Source organism: Haliotis rufescens, unplaced genomic scaffold (assembly GCF_023055435.1).
Source record: "Haliotis rufescens isolate VD_foot unplaced genomic scaffold, xgHalRufe1.0.p SCAF_16, whole genome shotgun sequence".
Lineage (NCBI taxonomy): Eukaryota > Metazoa > Mollusca > Gastropoda > Lepetellida > Haliotidae > Haliotis > Haliotis rufescens.
Genome location: NW_025963846.1, coordinates 21,698,241 through 21,717,735, shown reverse-complemented (window position 1 = coordinate 21,717,735; position 19,495 = coordinate 21,698,241). Strand labels below are relative to the sequence as shown.

At 41.3% G+C, this 19,495-nt stretch overlaps 1 protein-coding gene across 8 annotated transcripts in view; it reads left to right on the top strand.

The window, feature by feature from the left end:
• The window catches only part of LOC124119250 (plexin-A2-like), a 233,609-nt gene extending 218,318 nt beyond the window's left edge, over window positions 1-15,291 (top strand). For 6 of the 8 annotated variants that reach the window (XM_048396985.1, XM_048396986.1, XM_048396987.1 and 3 more), the window contains 5 exons: window positions 240-409; window positions 3,132-3,344; window positions 3,968-4,043; window positions 5,342-5,416; window positions 6,173-6,417. In XM_048396985.1, the coding sequence (XP_048252942.1) occupies window positions 240-409; window positions 3,132-3,344; window positions 3,968-4,043; window positions 5,342-5,416; window positions 6,173-6,364 (726 nt within the window). In that variant the 3' untranslated portion in view covers window positions 6,365-6,417. Of the gene's footprint in view, window positions 1-239; window positions 410-3,131; window positions 3,345-3,967; window positions 4,044-5,341; window positions 5,417-6,172; window positions 6,418-8,675 lie in introns of those variants that run through there. The other 2 variants (XM_048396991.1, XM_048396990.1) reach the window with 1 other exon arrangement.
• The last annotated feature ends 4,204 nt before the right edge of the window (window positions 15,292-19,495 follow it).

Genomic DNA, 19,495 nt, shown 5'->3' with positions numbered 1-19,495 from the left:
CCAACATAAGCTATGAATAAGCAAGACATTAGCAATATGTAAATTACTGTTCATCTTACTGTTTGTAGACGTTTGTTGTAAATGACCTCCACTTGATACTTTGGAGACCTGGAGAGGTTTGGCTGTCTTGGTGTAGAACTGTACCCAGAGTACATGGGTCACTAGGTCTTCTGGAGCCAGGGACACTTGTACCAGGCACTGTGACATGTCTTCAATGAAACCCCATCTTTGTTCCACAGGGTACACTCCAGCAGTTTGTGGATGACTTGTTTGAGCGTATATTCAGCACAGCACACCGTGGTTCCGCACTGCCGCTAGCCATCAAGTATATGTTTGACTTCCTGGACGACCAGGCTCTGCTCCACAACATACAGGAGCACGAGACAGTCCACACGTGGAAATCCAACAGGTACAGGGAACGACTAACTACTACCTTTGCATAGTACTGACTAGCTCTACACAGTACTGACTCCCCTTGACAGTTCGTACACTACTAGCCTTGCATAGTACTGACTAGTCTTGACAGTTCGTACACTGCTAGCCTTGCATAGTACTGACTAGCCTTGCATAGTACTAACACTACTAGCCTTGTATAGTACTGGCTAGCCTTGCATAGTCCTGACTAGCCTTGCAAAGTACTGACTAGTATTGACAGTTCGTACACCACTAGCCTTGCATAGTACTGACTAGCCCTGCATAGTACTAACACTACTAGCCTTGCATAGTACTGGCTAGCCTTGCATAGTCCTGACTAGCCTTGCATAGTACTGACTAGTCTTGACAGTTCATACACTACTAGCCTTGCATAGTACTGACTAGTCTTGACAGTTCGTACACTGCTAGCCTTGCATAGTACTGACTAGCCTTGCATAGTACTAACACTACTAGCCTTGTATAGTACTGGCTAGCCTTGCATAGTCCTGACTAGCCTTGCAAAGTACTGACTAGTATTGACAGTTCGTACACCACTAGCCTTGCATAGTACTGACTAGCCCTGCATAGTACTAACACTACTAGCCTTGCATAGTACTGGCTAGCCTTGCATAGTCCTGACTAGCCTTGCATAGTACTGACTAGTCTTGACAGTTCATACACTACTAGCCTTGCATAGTACTGACTAGTCTTGACAGTTTGTACACTACTAGTCTTGCATAGTACTGACTAGCCTTGCATAGTACTGGCTAGCCTTGCATAGTACTGACTAGCCTTGCACAGTACTGGCTAGCCTTGCATAGTCCTGACTAGCCTTGACACTTCATACACTACTAGCCTTGCATAGTACTGACTAGTCTTGCAAAGTACTGACTCCCCTTGACAGTTCGTACACTACTAGCCTTGCATAGTACTGACTAGCCTTACATAGTACTGACTAGCCTTGCATAGTACTGACTAGCCTTGCATAGTACTGACTCCCCTTGACAGTACTAACACTACTAGCCTTGAATAGTACTGACTAGCCTTGCACAGTACTGACTAGCCTTGCATAGTACTGACTAGCCTTGCATAGTACTGTCTCCCCTTGACAGTTGGTACATTTCTAGCCTTGCATAGTACTGACTAGTCTTGCAAAGTACTGACTCCCCTTGACAGTTCGTACACTACTAGCCTTGCATAGTACTGACTAGCCTTGCACAGACCTGACTACCCTTGCATAGTACTGACTAGCCTTGCATAGTACTGACCCCCCTTGACAGAACTAACACTACTAGCCTTGCATAGTACTGACTAGCCTTGCACAGTACTGACTAGCCTTGCACAGTACTGACTAGCCTTGCACAGTACTGACTAGCCTTGCATAGTACTGACTAGCCTTGCATAGTACTGACTCCCCTTGAAAGTACTAACACTACTAGCCTTGCATAGTACTGACTTGCCTTGCACAGTACTGACTAGCCTTGCATAGTACTGACTGCCCTTGACAGTTCATACACTACTAGCCTTGCATAGTTCTGACTAGCCTTGACAGTTCATACACTACTAGCCTTGCATAGTACTGACTACCCTTGACAGTTCATACACTACTAGCCTTGCATAGTACTGACTAGCCTTGCATAGTACTGACTAGCCTTCCATAGTCCTGACTAGCCTTGCATAGTACTGACTAGCCTTGCAAAGTACTGACAAGCCTTGACAGTTCATACACTACTAGCCTTGCATAGTTCTGACTACCCTTGCATAGTACTGACTAGCCTTGCATAGTACTGACCCCCCTTGACAGAACTAACACTACTAGCCTTGCATAGTACTGACTAGCCTTGCACAGTACTGACTAGCCTTGCACAGTACTGACTAGCCTTGCACAGTACTGACTAGCCTTGCATAGTACTGACTAGCCTTGCATAGTACTGACTCCCCTTGAAAGTACTAACACTACTAGCCTTGCATAGTACTGACTTGCCTTGCACAGTACTGACTAGCCTTGCATAGTACTGACTGCCCTTGACAGTTCATACACTACTAGCCTTGCATAGTTCTGACTAGCCTTGACAGTTCATACACTACTAGCCTTGCATAGTACTGACTACCCTTGACAGTTCATACACTACTAGCCTTGCATAGTACTGACTAGCCTTGCATAGTACTGACTAGCCTTCCATAGTCCTGACTAGCCTTGCATAGTACTGACTAGCCTTGCAAAGTACTGACAAGCCTTGACAGTTCATACACTACTAGCCTTGCATAGTTCTGACTAGCCTTACATAGTACTGACTAGCCTTGCATAGTACTGACTCCCATTGACAGTTCATACACTACTAGCCTTGCACAGTACTGATTAGCCTTGCACAGTACTGACTAGCCTTGCACAGTACTGACTAGCCTTGCATAGTACTGACTAGCCTTGCATAGTACTGACTCCCCTTGACAGTTCATACACTACTAGCCTTGCATAGTACTGACTCCCCTTGACAGTTCATACACTACTAGCCTTGCATAGTTCTGACTAGCCTTGCATAGTACTGACTAGCCTTGCATAGTACTGACTAGCCTTGCATAGTACTGACTCCCCTTGACAGTTCATACACTAATAGCAATGCATAGTACTGCCTACCCAGTGACCTTGTACAGTACAGCTTTTATGAGTTTACAAGCCAGATACAATATATGTACAATATATGTTTATTACTTTTCAGTCTACCTCTTCGTTTCTGGGTAAATGTGATCAAGAACCCCAACTTTGTGTTCGACATCTACAAGTCCCCGATTGTGGACTCATGCTTGACGGTGGTCGGGCAGACGTTCATGGACTCTTGCTCTGTCAGTGAACACAGACTGGGCAAAGATTCTCCTTCTAGTAAACTACTCTATGCCAAAGATATCCCCAAATACAAGAAATGGGTGGAGAGGTAACATATGAACTTTCAGGATGCTCCTTACTGTGTGATCCCCAGTTGTGTCATACTGAAAGACTTTTAAAGACTGTACTTGTTGTTACCCTGTCTGGCCCTTTGCATTAAGGGGTTAAAACAAGGACTGGTCAGCTCGGAGTCTGAGTGGGATATTCATGTCAAACTGCAGCATGGTATCTCATTGGGCCAGCACTATAAATCGGCATCAGTCCGGACTAATACAAGCAGCCACCCCCCCCCACACACACACACACGTGCATGCATGTCGCTTTATAAGTGCAATAATCTTGGACGCGACATTAGACCCATTTCACCTCACCTCACCTCACCTCACCTCACCTCACCTCACCTCACCTCACCTCACCCCACCTCACCTCACCTCACCTCACCCACTTGAGTTTGTAGTCAAGTGGTCAGTGTGTCAGCTTGTTGAGCACAGGGTTGGGTTTGATCCCCACAAACAAATTATTATGTCTGTTCCTGATGAGACACAATCCTGGGTTGACAGATCTGATCAGATATACTTTCGCCATGCATTTGCTCTCTGTATCCATGTTCAGGGCTGATGGGATTATATTGTGCATCATATATATGTATTATATGGTGTTTTCTTTCCCCAGATACTACCAAGACATCAAAATGATGCCTGCCATTAGTGATCAAGACATGACAGCCATGTTGACTGAGGAATCAAGGGTAATTATATACAACTGCATTGACGTTCATTTCATCCAGGGATGAATACAGTAGAGGCTTATGAATTGTACTGAATTCAGTAGAGGCTGATGACTTGTACTGAATTCAGTAGAAGGTGATGACTTGTACTGAATTCAGTAGAGGCTGATGAATTGTACTGAATTCAGTAGAGGCTGATGAATTGTACCGAGTTCAGTAGAGGCTGATGAATTGTACTGAATTCAGTAGAGGCTGATGAATTGTACTGAATTCAGTAGAGGCTGATGAATTGTACCGAGTTCAGTAGAGGCTGATAAATTGTACTGAATTCAGTAGAGGCTGATGAATTGTACTGAATTCAGTAGAGGCTGATGAATTGTACTGAATTCAGTAGAGGCTGATGAATTGTACTGAATTCAGTAGAGGCTGATAAATTGTACTAAATTCAGTAGAGGCTTATGAATTGTAACCAATTCAGTAGAGGCTTATGAATTGTAACCAATTCAGTAGAGGCTGATGAATTGTAACCAATTCAGTAGAGGCTTATGAATTGTAACCAATTCAGTAGAGGCTGATGAATTGTACTGAATTCAGTAAAGGCTGATGAATTGTACTGAATTCAGTAGAGGCTGATGAATTGTACTGAATTCAGTAGAGGCTGATGAATTGTACTGAATTCAGTAGAGACTGATGAATTGTACTGAATTCAGTAGAGGCTGATGAATTGTACTGAATTCAGTAGAGGCTGATGAATTGTACTGAATTCAGTAGAGGCTGATGAATTGTACTGAATTCAGTAGAGGCTGATAAATTGTACTAAATTTAGTAGAGGCTTATGAATTGTAACCAATTCAGTAGAGGCTTATGAATTGTAACCAATTCAGTAGAGGCTGATGAATTGTAACCAATTCAGTAGAGGCTTATGAATTGTAACCAATTCAGTAGAGGCTGATGAATTGTACTGAATTCAGTAAAGGCTGATGAATTGTACTGAATTCAGTAGAGGCTGATGAATTGTACTGAATTGGGTAGAGGCTGGTGAATTGTAACCAATTCAGTAGAGGCTGATGAATTGTACTGAATATGGTAGAGGCTGGTGAATTGTACTGAATTCAGTAGAGGCTGGTGAATTGTACTGAATTCAGTAGAGGCTGATGAATTGTACCGAATTCAGTAGAGGCTGATGAATTGTAACCAATTCAGTAGAGGCTGATGAATTGTACTGAATTGGGTAGAGGGTGCCAGGTCTGAAGAGTAGACCTGGTCCATCTTGCCTATACTTGATCTTGAAGAACTTAATATGAACTGTTTATTTTCAGTTACACCAAGGAGAATTCAACACGAACGCTGCTCTCATGGAGCTGTATAAATACATACAGAAATACTACGAAGAGGTGAGAAACAGTTTTCATTGACGTCTTTGTGTGATATGACTCAAATACTGTTAATGCTGTCTCCATCACACCCACCCACTTACCAACTCACTCACTACCCACTCCTCACTCACTCACTCACTCACTCACTCTCCCAACTCACCCACCCACCCAACCACTCACTCACCCACCCAATCACTCACTCACTCACTCACTCACTCATTCACCCTACCACCCAACTCACCCACTCACTCACTCACTCATTCACTCACTCAACCATCCAACTCACCAACCCACTCACTCACTCACTCACTTACCCAACCACCCAACTCACCAACCCACTCACTCACTCACCCACCCACCCACTCCACCACTCACTCACTCACCCTACTCACCCACCCACTCACTCACTCACTCACCCACCCACCCACCCACCCTCACTCACTCACTCACTCACTCACTCACTCACTCACTCAACCACCCACCCACCCACTCACTCACTCACTCACTCACCCACCCACCCACCCTCACTCACTCACTCACTCACTCACTCAACCACCCACCCACCCACTCACTCACTCACTCACCCACCCACCCACACACCCTCACTCACTCACTCACTCACTCACTCACTGACTCACTCACTCACTGACTCACTCACTCACTGACCCACTTACTCACTCACTCACTCACTCACTCACTCACCCACCCACCCACCCACCCACTCACTCACTCACTCACTCACTCACTCACTCACGGTGCTGTTTCTTGTTGTAGATCATGTGTGCTCTGGAGGAGGCATCACTCACTCACTCACTCACTGTGCTGTTTCTTGTTGTAGATCATGTGTGCTCTGGAGGAGGCATCACTCACTCACTCACTCACTGTGCTGTTTCTTGTTGTAGATCATGTGTGCTCTGGAGGAGGCATCACTCACTCACTCACTCACTGTGCTGTTTCTTGTTGTAGATCATGTGTGCTCTGGAGGAGGCATCACTCACTCACTCACTCACTGTGCTGTTTCTTGTAGATCATGTGTGCTCTGGAGGAGGCATCACTCACTCACTCACTCACTGTGCTGTTTCTTGTTGTAGATTATGTGTGCTCTGGAGGAGGCATCACTCACTCACTCACTCACTGTGCTGTTTCTTGTTGTAGATCATGTGTGCTCTGGAGGAGGCATCACTCACTCACTCACTCACTCACGGTGCTGTTTCTTGTTGTAGATCATGTGTGCTCTGGAGGAGGCATCACTCACTCACTCACTCACTGTGCTGTTTCTTGTTGTAGATCATGTGTGCTCTGGAGGAGGCATCACTCACTCACTCACTCACGGTGCTGTTTCTTGTTGTAGATCATGTGTGCTCTGGAGGAGGCATCACTCACTCACTCACGGTGCTGTTTCTTGTTGTAGATCATGTGTGCTCTGGAGGAGGCATCACTCACTCACTCACTCACGGTGCTGTTTCTTGTTGTAGATCATGTGTGCTCTGGAGGAGGCATCACTCACTCACTCACGGTGCTGTTTCTTGTTGTAGATCATGTGTGCTCTGGAGGAGGCATCACTCACTCACTCACTCACGGTGCTGTTTCTTGTTGTAGATCATGTGTGCTCTGGAGGAGGCATCACTCACTCACTCACTCACTGTGCTGTTTCTTGTTGTAGATCATGTGTGCTCTGGAGGAGGCATCACTCACTCACTCACTCACTCACTGTGCTGTTTCTTGTTGTAGATCATGTGTGCTCTGGAGGAGGCATCACTCACTCACTGTGCTGTTTCTTGTTGTAGATCATGTGTGCTCTGGAGGAGGCATCACTCACTCACTCACTCACTCACGGTGCTGTTTCTTGTTGTAGATCATGTGTGCTCTGGAGGAGGCATCACTCACTCACTCACTCACTGTGCTGTTTCTTGTTGTAGATCATGTGTGCTCTGGAGGAGGCATCACTCACTCACTCACGGTGCTGTTTCTTGTTGTAGATCATGTGTGCTCTGGAGGAGGCATCACTCACTCACTCACTCACTGTTTCTTGTTGTAGATCATGTGTGCTCTGGAGGAGGCATCACTCACTCACTCACTCACGGTGCTGTTTCTTGTTGTAGATCATGTGTGCTCTGGAGGAGGCATCACTCACTCACTCACTCACTGTGCTGTTTCTTGTTGTAGATCATGTGTGCTCTGGAGGAGGCATCACTCACTCACTCACGGTGCTGTTTCTTGTTGTAGATCATGTGTGCTCTGGAGGAGGCATCACTCACTCACTCACGGTTCTGTTTCTTGTTGTAGATCATGTGTGCTCTGGAGGAGGCATCACTCACTCACTCACTGTTTCTTGTTGTAGATCATGTGTGCTCTGGAGGAGGCATCACTCACTCACTCACTGTTTCTTGTTGTAGATCATGTGTGCTCTGGAGGAGGCATCACTCACTCACTCACTCACTGTGCTGTTTCTTGTTGTAGATCATGTGTGCTCTGGAGGAGGCATCACTCACTCACTCACGGTGCTGTTTCTTGTTGTAGATCATGTGTGCTCTGGAGGAGGCATCACTCACTCACTCACTCACGGTGCTGTTTCTTGTTGTAGATCATGTGTGCTCTGGAGGAGGCATCACTCACTCACTCACTCACTCACTCACTCACTCACTCACGGTGCTGTTTCTTGTTGTAGATCATGTGTGCTCTGGAGGAGGCATCACTCACTCACTCACGGTGCTGTTTCTTGTTGTAGATCATGTGTGCTCTGGAGGAGGCATCACTCACTCACTCACGGTGCTGTTTCTTGTTGTAGATCATGTGTGCTCTGGAGGAGGCATCACTCACTCACTCACGGTGCTGTTTCTTGTTGTAGATCATGTGTGCTCTGGAGGAGGCATCACTCACTCACTCACTGTTTCTTGTTGTAGATCATGTGTGCTCTGGAGGAGGCATCACTCACTCACTCACTCACGGTGCTGTTTCTTGTTGTAGATCATGTGTGCTCTGGAGGAGGCATCACTCACTCACGGTGCTGTTTCTTGTTGTAGATCATGTGTGCTCTGGAGGAGGCATCACTCACTCACCCACTCACTGTGCTGTTTCTTGTTGTAGATCATGTGTGCTCTGGAGGAGGCATCACTCACTCACTCACTGTGCTGTTTCTTGTTGTAGATATGTGTGCTCTGGAGGAGGCATCACTCACTCACTCACTCACGGTGCTGTTTCTTGTTGTAGATCATGTGTGCTCTGGAGGAGGCATCACTCACTCACTCACTCACTCACTCACTGTTTCTTGTTGTAGATCATGTGTGCTCTGGAGGAGGATGAGTTTGCCAGGAGAAGTAAACTCGGCATTAAACTGGAGCAGGTTCAAACAGTGATGGAAGGAGATGCAGTCTGCTAGTTCCCACAGTGCCACAAGGCCCTAGGACCAATCTCTTCCTCTCCCTTCACGTGCGTGAGCCACTCAACTCGGTGCTCTAGCTGCTCGGGGAGATCATGTTGGAGTTATCTCCCTTTCTTGGTGCTGCGGACGTCTATGCACATTTAGTTTAATGTTGCCTTTCTGACTGAATTGTCTTCGGAAATAATTAATGGAGCAGTATTTCATTCTGATTATTTCATCAGCTGACCACCATGGATTGACGCTTGTTTCTGTTTGGATGGAAACCAGTGAGGTGTTTTTTATTAGAACTCCCAGCTGAGACACTGGTGCTTTTTTTTAACTAGAACTCCAGGCGCTTGTGCACAACAATAAGTTGATATATTCCCAGTGACACATCAAGTGTGGACAAGAATGTGTGTGACTTTGAAAGACAATCAATGCTGGAAACACACATTGTGGACTACAAACTGAGTGTCTGTTTGTGTTCAGAGATAAAATAATGACCTCTATCACGGTCTTAGATCAGGATATATATGAGCTAGTCATGTGACCAAATTGGTCGGGTATATCGACAATAAGCGATATACGACAATGAAATATCCTGATTTGTTTGACCTACACTGATGATTGTGTAGAAATGACGGCTAATTGTGCTATAAATCACCCAATAATGTCAGCTTCATGCATTGTATATTACCATTACCTTTTAACAGCGCATATGAATAATAACCCTTTCAGTCTGCAAAAACATACTTAAAAATAATGGCTATTGCTCATGACATTTCTAGACTTCTGCTCAAAACTATAGAATCTTATAGCTGCTTATTTTCATGGAAGTATTTTGACAATATGTTTGCACCTATCCTAGTAGATATGCCACAAATCAAGTGCCAAGTAATTTTGGGATGTCATTCTTGTAGGGTGCTTGCAGACCAAACAAATCAGCTCTGCAGGTGAGACTCAACATGTTGTGTTTGATAACGTTTGACAGTCTGTCCCTTCCGATGTCAGATTGGAGCTTTATTCATATTGTTATATATACAAGTGCATTCATAATACTCAGACTTCTACCATCTTCTTGTCACTTTCTTGTACCGTTGTTCTTAGAATGTTTTAACAATATGGAATCTCAGAGTTTGTCCTGTGGAATAAGGTACCATATTTTTAAGATCACCATTTTGCATGAAAATACTTCAAATACTAGAACACTTTGTATGTCGGTCATGGGAATTTTAACATCTAGAGAGGAATTTGATAAAATTTGATATTGTCAAAGCAACAAAAAGCTTTCCCATAGCGATGGTTGTCATGGTAACCATGGAACTTCCATTAACAGCTCATTGTCTTTCAAGCTTTGGTTTTCGCAAAGCAGTTTCCCATGATGCACCGAGAAATAGTGCCTTTTTTGGCCAACAGGTGGAGTTGCTATCTACGGAAAAAACAGATAAGGTGTTGGCCGTCACATGCTTGACGTCTTTACGTTTATGACTTTTCCTCACGTAGACAAACACAAACTTGAAAGTTTCAATAGTTAGGCAGTACATTCATGTTTCATGCTGGAAGAATGATTGGTGTATTTGAAGATTTTCTTGTCATGTTCAGGTAAGAAAACTTAGTTTAATTGTTCCTTTGACTGCAGGAGAGTTTGGGAGCCATGTTTTGTAACTGTTTACATGCAGTGTCTTATGATGCACTATGCATTGAAAAACATTTACCAGTTACTGTCCTGTTGGATTCATTGTCAGTAATTAGGGCTGTATTTGAATTAGCATGAGGTTGACAAGCAGTTGCTACACACTCACACAACCACATCACACCGTACTACCGTTTCTGTCACAGTCATATCTACCGTACTACCGTTTCTGTCACAGTCATATCTACCCTACTACAGTTTCTGTCACAGTCATATCTACCGTACTACAGTTTCTGTCACAGTCATATCTACCCTACTACCGTTTCTGTCACAGTCATATCTACCCTACTACAGTTTCTGTCACAGTCATATCTACCGTACTACAGTTTTTAGAACATAAGGGTTCAAAATTTGGAAAACTAAATTGATGTTTTCTTCTGATGTAGCTTAAGTACAACACTAAAGACAATTTATCCTCCAAAACTGGCTGCCACAGGCGATATCGCTTGGGGGAGATCAAGTGATATATCTACATTGTAGATTCACTGCAATGAAATTGCATCACAATGTTTTGCAGACCATTGTGATGTCATTTTTTACCATGACGTCATAATCAAATGACATCACTAATGGCTCTACTACTGAAGCTGTTAGCAGTACTTTTTATGCTTAAGACACTGCTTATTACTGTCTACAAACTGAAAAAAATAGAAGAATGATGTTGGATGATAAATAAAATCTCACCCGAGTGTCTTTTGATATCAAATATATCGAGACTCAATATATTTGATATCAAAAGACACTCGAGTGAGATTCTCTGTCTTACCCAAGTACAGCTGGCATAATGGACTAAACAGTGACTGGTCCACCTCACCTGTTTGGCCCTGTGAGCCTGAGGACCTGGACCTGGACTGGACCTGTACCATCACGAGTCACAACACAGTGTTATCAACAGGGCAGTAACTGATAAAGTCAAAAATCTTACAAGGGCAAATCTTTTTGTAGCATTTGTAGTTAATCATCCGATTCCATGGTGCAATGCTGTTTATTATAAGATCGCAGAAGAGCGTTGTTTTATTGCAAGTTCTTTGTTGAGACCAAGTTGTGCCCGTGAACTATCGGAGAATTGAGTTTGAGCTTACACAGATTGGCCTACACTCTTCTACCCTGCTGCCTATGGCCACAGTAGGCCAAACTAAAAGATTCCATCAAAATTTGTTAAATTTGAAATTGAATCTCATTTGAGAATTCCATTGAGTTTTTGGAATGAGTGTGCCATTATATTTGGTGGATCTGAATATGTTACTGTATTTCTATGGCATCTATCAACCAACTGCTGAAAGCTATGCTGTTAAAGCTCTCTGATATTGAAGACTGTCTACTTTTGGGACTGGACACAGTCTTTTCTCTTTCTTTTTAATGTTCAAGAAATAACAGAGCTTAGTTTGGTGAGTAAAACTGATTCAGTGTTTCCTGGCATGTTAGTGTTTTAGAAACAGGGTTTTTTAAGGGGGAAACCTGGGATGTAATGTTTATCAATCAAGATATTTACTATCTTTCAAAACTTGATAGCATCGAAGATTAAAATACATGTTTAGTGGACTTGACCTGGTAGTTGTAGCTATTGGTGTTTGGGGCGGTGGGGTAGCCCAGTGGTTAATGCATTTGCTCGTCTTGTTGCAGGCCTGGGTTTGACTCCCTAAATGGGCACATTATTTGTAGTCTATTTCACTCACTCACTCTCTCACTTTGGCAGTCTATGGAGGAACCAAGAGGGTCACTTATGGTAACACAGGGGATTAGCAGTGTTCTCTAGTTAGTTTAATCCTAATGGCTGGTGTGATGAGATCATGCCCTGGAAACAGTGAATCAGTTCTGTTCTGACATTTAGCTGGTATCAGAGAGCTGCTTCAACTTCATCTGTAAATACTTCATTGTCATAGCAACATGTTTCCAGCACTGTGTTCAATGATCATCATATCTTCATCATCATTGGTGATATCTTAATCATCATCGGTGATATCTTCATCATCGGATAATAACTGGGTTGTCACAGAACAATAGTGCCAAATTTGTAGTGTGGACTTCTAGGACAGGGTGGGACAATTCGTAACAAGGCCAGGACAATTTGTTCGAAGTCTGTTTATTAATAAACTTTTCAGAGTATGCCAGTCGTGTCTTCGTATCTTTGATGCTGAAGACTGAGATGGCTACATTGTTTCACAGAATTCCTAAAATGTCCGCCTCCATAAAACTTACTGGTCAGTGTCATCGCTGAGAATGTCTGCATTTCACCAGTAATCTTCTGAGGATAATCTTCCATTAATGTGACTGACCACTCCCACTGTTTCCAGACTGTCAAGAAGCAATATAGGACAATGTAATGGCTTTGGCCTACAAACATTATGATGTCAAATGAGATGGGGGAGGGATTTAAAGGTATTATAGAAACCTTGAGGATCTATGGGAGATTTTTCCATCGATAATCACTCATGATTCCGTTACCATGACATCGTAGCTAATTTTCTCATTTCTCCTGCGACTGTGTACAAGTATTAAATCAAGTGATAAAATCGCTCGTTGTCATGGTAGCACCATTGTTGATCATATCAGAGTTTATTTTTGTACATTACCGTTGTCGGCTCGCCTCCACACCCTGGTGGCGCCCCCTAGAGGCGACACGAGCCATGAAAGGTGTGATACTTGCTGTACTTGTGTATATACATTCGTTAGCTATGCAAATACTGTAAGTAGGGTTTTATGTCAACACATTCGTGTATATAGCCGCTTCCTGTCCAGGAGACAGGGGATATGTGTAGAATTGTTTGTGTTTCTGTGTATATATCATGATATATGACAATTGTGTAGGCATCTGTGAGAATATAGACCGATATTTGTAGTGACTACGAGTCCTATGGAGTATTGTGTAGGCATCTGTGAGAATATAGACCAACATTTGTAGTGACTACGAGTTCTATGGAGTACTAGTGTTCAAGTAACCTCTCTACTGCAACCTTGCCCCAAGAGTATCACAAGCACCCAAATCTCCAAGTAAAAGTAGAAGTTGACCAACTCCAGTGTGTGTGGACCAATCAGATTGCTTTTGGGTGACCTTCTTATTTGCATATCTATATGTCCTTGGATTTTCATTGGATAAGCTTTAAATGTCAGAATATGTTTGGCAGGTAGACCTGGGAGCTTGGTGACCTTGAAGGGGCAAGCTAATAATCATTGCTGAATTTATGTTGTAAATCTAGAGACAAGAGAGACTGACATATACACACAAATATCCATGAATGTTGTTTGAGTGTTTCCTGACTGTCCCACATAGCATGTTGTCATGTTTATTTCCTTGGTTTCCTAGGAGATCCTTACTCTGGTTCTAGTGACAGTATGATGTGTACAGAGTGAGACTTGAAGTCCAGCATGAATAATCTATAAATATCTGTTTAAACATCAATTGCAAATATACAGGAATGTGGAATCTAGCTTGATGTATAGAATATGACTAAATGTTCATCATAGGAAGCTTGTCAGATGATGTCCTCTGTATCTTGTATCCACCAATATTTCCTCATCAACAGATTCTTCCCTTATTTGTAGTGTACAGTCGACAGCCGTCAGCATTCACGCAGATCAAGTGCTTGGAATATCACACAGTGCAAACTGAAACAATACAATGTTTATTTGTAGAGAAAGAAAAAAACATGTAAAAAGATGTCTTTTTTTTATACTGACACAGCAATAAAAAGCACAATGCCTTTCTCATGTGGTAGATTATAGTTTTATTTGTATATTAAACTTGTGGCCAAAACTATTGAACCTAGTCCGAACATTGTACAATAGAAGTTCTAAATAAATGGCTTTTATAATATACTTTTAAGAACCATGTACTTTCACCCATGTTAGATCATTTATTTAACATATATGTATAAAGTATTCTTAAACTGAGGTTTACATTTTATAGAGAATTTAGATAAAAAGTTATATATTTTAATTTTGCTTATACAATTAGATGTTTTTGATATTTTTGTTTATGCTTGAATAAATTATAAATAGATTGATAGGTAATTTAGAAGGTGAGAAAAGCAACCATTTCAATTGCAATGACCACCTAGTCTACAGCCTGATTAGCAGAGGGGTATTTTAAAGCTTTAAAGGGAGTATATCACGTGTGTTCATTAATTCAGCTAATCCATTTCATCAAAGTGTCTTTTTCAGTGTAAATAACACATTTCTAACAAAATATCCTTTTGCTACTCTAGATTGACATTGACTAGACATCTTAAACAAGTGAAATATATATCGAGAATAGACATGTTTATTATTTCAATAAATGAATGTAATTAGAATGAGTGATAGTCCTTATTGCTAGGTTCATAGACTTGCTGATGGTTGTTTATATATATTCTGTGAGTGCGTGAGTGAGTGAATGGGGTTTTATATCCAGGCCAGCAATATTACAGCTGTAAGTGAACGGCAGAGAATAAATATTCAGAGATGAGCAAATTTGTCTGTAAACGCCCAGGACATCCTTTCCAGGCCCATTCTGAAAACGACAAGTGTGGTCATGTTTCTAGGCAGTTGGGTCTAATGTTGGACAGCTCTTAGCAAGTCTGTCATCAGGTTTCGTTAAATGTTTGGCTTAATTTGTGTGGTTTTGATCAGTTGTGGATGCTGTTTAGAGATTTGATTTTGTAAATTTTGTATGTTTGAGAGCGAGAGGGAAATGTGTTTTTCATAAACATCTTTTGTATGTGTTTGTATACATCCTTGTATGGCTGCCATAGTGTGAGGTCCGCAGTCTGCACAGTATTCCTAATAAACTGGATGGCCTTCACATTGATGTACTGTGACCTTCAGGGTCAACCATTTTCAATAAATACAACAGTAATTATACAAGTGTGTCTTTGTTGTTTGTCAGAGTCAACTGTTGGCTGACCTTGACCTTTCATGACCTTGTATCAGTTTGTCAGTCAACTGATGGGCGACCTTGAAATTACATAATGTATCGGTTGTTTGTCATTGATGGGTGAGTAAGGATACCATATGTGGATTTAGAAGTACTCCAGCTTCTAGATGCCCTCAAAACAATTGATGGGCGACCTTGAAATTACATAATGTAACAGTTGTTTGTCATTGATGGGTGAATAAGGATACCATATATGGATTTAGAAGTACTCAAGCTTCTAGATGCCCTCAAAACAATTGATGGGCGACCTTGGCCTGACGTGACCTTGAAGCAGTTGTATTTAACAAACATGATAATCATAATCATAATTGATATCATCTTCATCACTATTTCGCCTTTTTGTGCCCATTGAAGAGTTTTTGTGGATTTTACAGACTCATTCTCTGGAGTTGACTCATAGACAGTTTCATCACTGTTGACTCTTGAGTTTCCATTCAACACAATAATTTCCAAGTACTTGAGTCTCTCTCTGTAAACCATTAATATTGATGGAAAATATATTATAGCATCTGCGAACAACTGAGTAACATAGGGTTCCTCAGCCAGAGAAACAATACAATTATTTTAAAGAAGTGTTTTCATAGGCTAAGTTTTAGTCTACATATGTTCCTTGGAAACTTCTTTAGTTGTATTTCATACGTTATTGTCTGCACAATAATCTAACATAGATAAATATACATGCGCACAAGCCTCGTAGTTTAAGGGCTCCCTCGATGATGTTTTTCAACTCGTAACTGCAGACAGTTGAGTGTTGCAGTCAGAACGGCCTCGTGATCATGTCGGAAGGGCCTCAAATAAGTCAAAATGGCCACAAACCTAGAGTCAAAACGGCCACACGAAAAGACAAAACGGCCACATGAAAAAAAGTCAAAATGTCCATTATAATAAATGAATATTCAATCTCCTAAAGCCAAGAGATGCAATAGCGAAGGCCAAACTAACTATTTCTGAGAGGTGGACAGCTACATATATAAACAGCAGCCAAAGACAAAAATGAAATCATATCAATATACGAAAATAGAAACTACCAAAAAATATAATATTCTATGAATACTAAAACTCGCAATAGATATGCCTACCCTAAAAAGAGACAGGTCAGCCGAAATTGCTAAGACAAGGCGGCATCCGAAACACCTCAAGCAGCAACAGCTACTTTGCAACCAACACTGTTACAATGCCTGTCAAGTGTGTTAAGTGCATGAAAACAGTTAGAAAAAACGTGCTTTGGAGTGACACATGCCTTGGCATATACAAGTTGATCCCTACAATACACATGCACTTTCTAAATACACATAGTTAGTATTATCTGGTCTAGGTTCAATTATTTATCTGGAATATTGCTGTGTGTGGCGTCAAACAAACCAACAAACACAAACAAACTAACACTTTGGAATATACTACAGTAAACTACGGTTATAACGAACACGCTTATAACGAACTGACGGATATAACGAACTTACTTTTTGGTCCCGACTATTTGCTGTTATACTGTATATATGCTTATAACGAACTATGGTTATAACGAACTAAAATTAGTAGTCCCTTTGAGTTCGTTATAACCGTACTTTACTGTAGTATATATCCCAGCGTGACTTACGAAAGACATGACTCGCTAAATTCAAGCGAAATCAAGTCAAGATCTAACTAGGGCTAAACGCGGCGTAAAACCATACTCACTCACTCACTCACTCTCAGAATGTTCAGAATGTTCATGTGTGGTTTCCAGGTAAGGCTCTCTAAACCAGAGACCTAAAAACTTTACTTAATCTACAAACTCCTTTCACGCACTTGAACTCTCATCCATCAAATTGAAACAGAGTTAGTTTTTACACTAAAACTGATCAAAACCTAGAATGCTTTCGGGGAATTAGCCACGGGATCAACACACCTTCAAAGACAAACAGAGAGAGGTTCTCAGGCAAAGCAGGAATCTTTATTAAATGTTTTCATCATCATCAAGCATATAGACATAATCTGACAATCTCCTTCATCATCAAACACAATACTGGTAAGTGCCGAACGCGCTGACCACTACCAGTTGTTATTCAACATGTAATTAAAGTCTCGCCCACCGACCTGATCGTGGCGGCGTAAATCTGAAGTGCCAGATGTTGTTATGCAATTTCTTACCTCAGTATGTACCAACAGGTCTTAAATGGTTAACCGACAACTTATGAATTGAAGGCGAATTTCACAAAAAGTTGAATAAAATATAGCAATTTTAGCACTGTTACAAAACTATTGGACTAGAGCTTTCTGACATCGGTTATATTTTCTCAGTTCTGTACATGCTTTTCTGGAGTTAGCTAACTGTGAGTGTTCGTGTATTGAAAGTGGCGTACGATTATTTTGTGTCTTCAGCCTTAGCTATCAACCGAATCTAGATCTAGATGTACTTATTGTATTGGGCTCATTGAATTTGAATTTTAGCCCTGATCAGGTAATCCTTGTCGAACATATTTCCTGTTTTAATAAAAGTATTAATCACACACATTAAACAAATGGGTTTCCCTTGCGGACCGACCTCATTTTGTTTGGAGACCAGCTTTTTTCATCTGCATCTGCAAAACCAGATATTTCTTACATTAAAACCATGATCCTGATTATTTTTGTGAAGAGAACCAGCTTTCCATCTATATGTAACACATGGTATGGGCTCAGATTAGAAATAGTCGTGTATTTTACTTCGTCTTCTTATCATAGGCGTGCTTAACATGTTACCCGGTATCCCGTAATAAAAAAAAACCCATAGGGCTTAAGGGGTTAAAAGTACGGCACGCTTATAAGACTATATACGCAGAAGTTAAATATTGATCTAACAGTTTGTCAAGGAAACGTTATTGGAGCAGAGCGACTCCTATGGCGAATACGGTGTCTACATAAAATAATGGATTTTCTTTAAACAAATGTGCCCTATATACAGCAAAATACGGACTGTCATGTTTCGTACGGGACGCTAATATAGGTTTCTTGCAGATTGTCTAAAATGTTGTCCAATGGACGTTTATTTGAGCGTGCCGCGCTTCTATTGTGAATACGGCATCTGCATCAAGTAATACGTGGCGGCTGGATAACAGTACATTCTCATAATGAACGTTCTACCCCCAAACAGAATCCACGCCACTGTACACTAAGGCTCGGCAAATACCGATTAACTAAGACTCGGTTGATATTTCCCATATAATAAAAAAACACTCGTGATGAATCCTCTGCCTATTCAATAAAATAAAATATACAAAAATACAAGTGCGCATGCGCTCAGTCGAAAATATACACTATTCAAAGAGCTATAACATGTATAGATTATGCTAAGCTTGTCCAATGATACATTTCTTTTGAAATCAGAGTAACATTTTACACCAGAGCAGCCAGCCCTATGAATCTGAAAATGGGCGAAACTAGAAACATTGTGATAAACTTTAAAGCCGTTTTTGAATCTTATATTAAACATCTGTCTCTTGTCGATTTTGTTGTTGATAGATTTGACTTCATGATCTATTCAATAAAATGAAATATACAAAAATACAAGTACGCATGCGTTCAGGCGACGTGTTCAAAACAGCCCGTTAAGAGAGTTTTCTAGCTACTTTTATAGACACTATATATATTTTGTGAAGTGTTTCCTCCATTGTTCTTTCAACTAAGAAAATATACACTTTTCAAAGAGTTACAACATGTATAGGTTATGTTAAGCTTGTCCAATGCTACATTTGTTCTGAAATCAGGGTTACATTTTACCCCAGAGCAGGCAGCCCTATGAATCTGAGAATTTGCGAAAATAGAAACATTGTGATAAACTTTAAAGCCGTTTTTGAATCTTAAAATACACTTCCGCTCGTGTCGATTTCGTTGTTAGTAAAGTTGACTTCATGATCTATTCAATAAAATAAAATATACAAAAATACAAGTGCGCATGCGTATAGGCGACGTGTTCCAATTCGCCCTTTAAGAGAGTTTTTTCAGCTATTTTTACAGACATCCTATATCTTTTGTGAAGTGTATCCTGCATTGTTCTTTCAACTAAGAAAATTTACACCACTCAGAAAGCTATAACATGTATAGATTATGCTAAGCTTGTCCAATGATACATTTGTTCTGAAATCAGGGTTACATTTTACGCCAGAGCAGCCA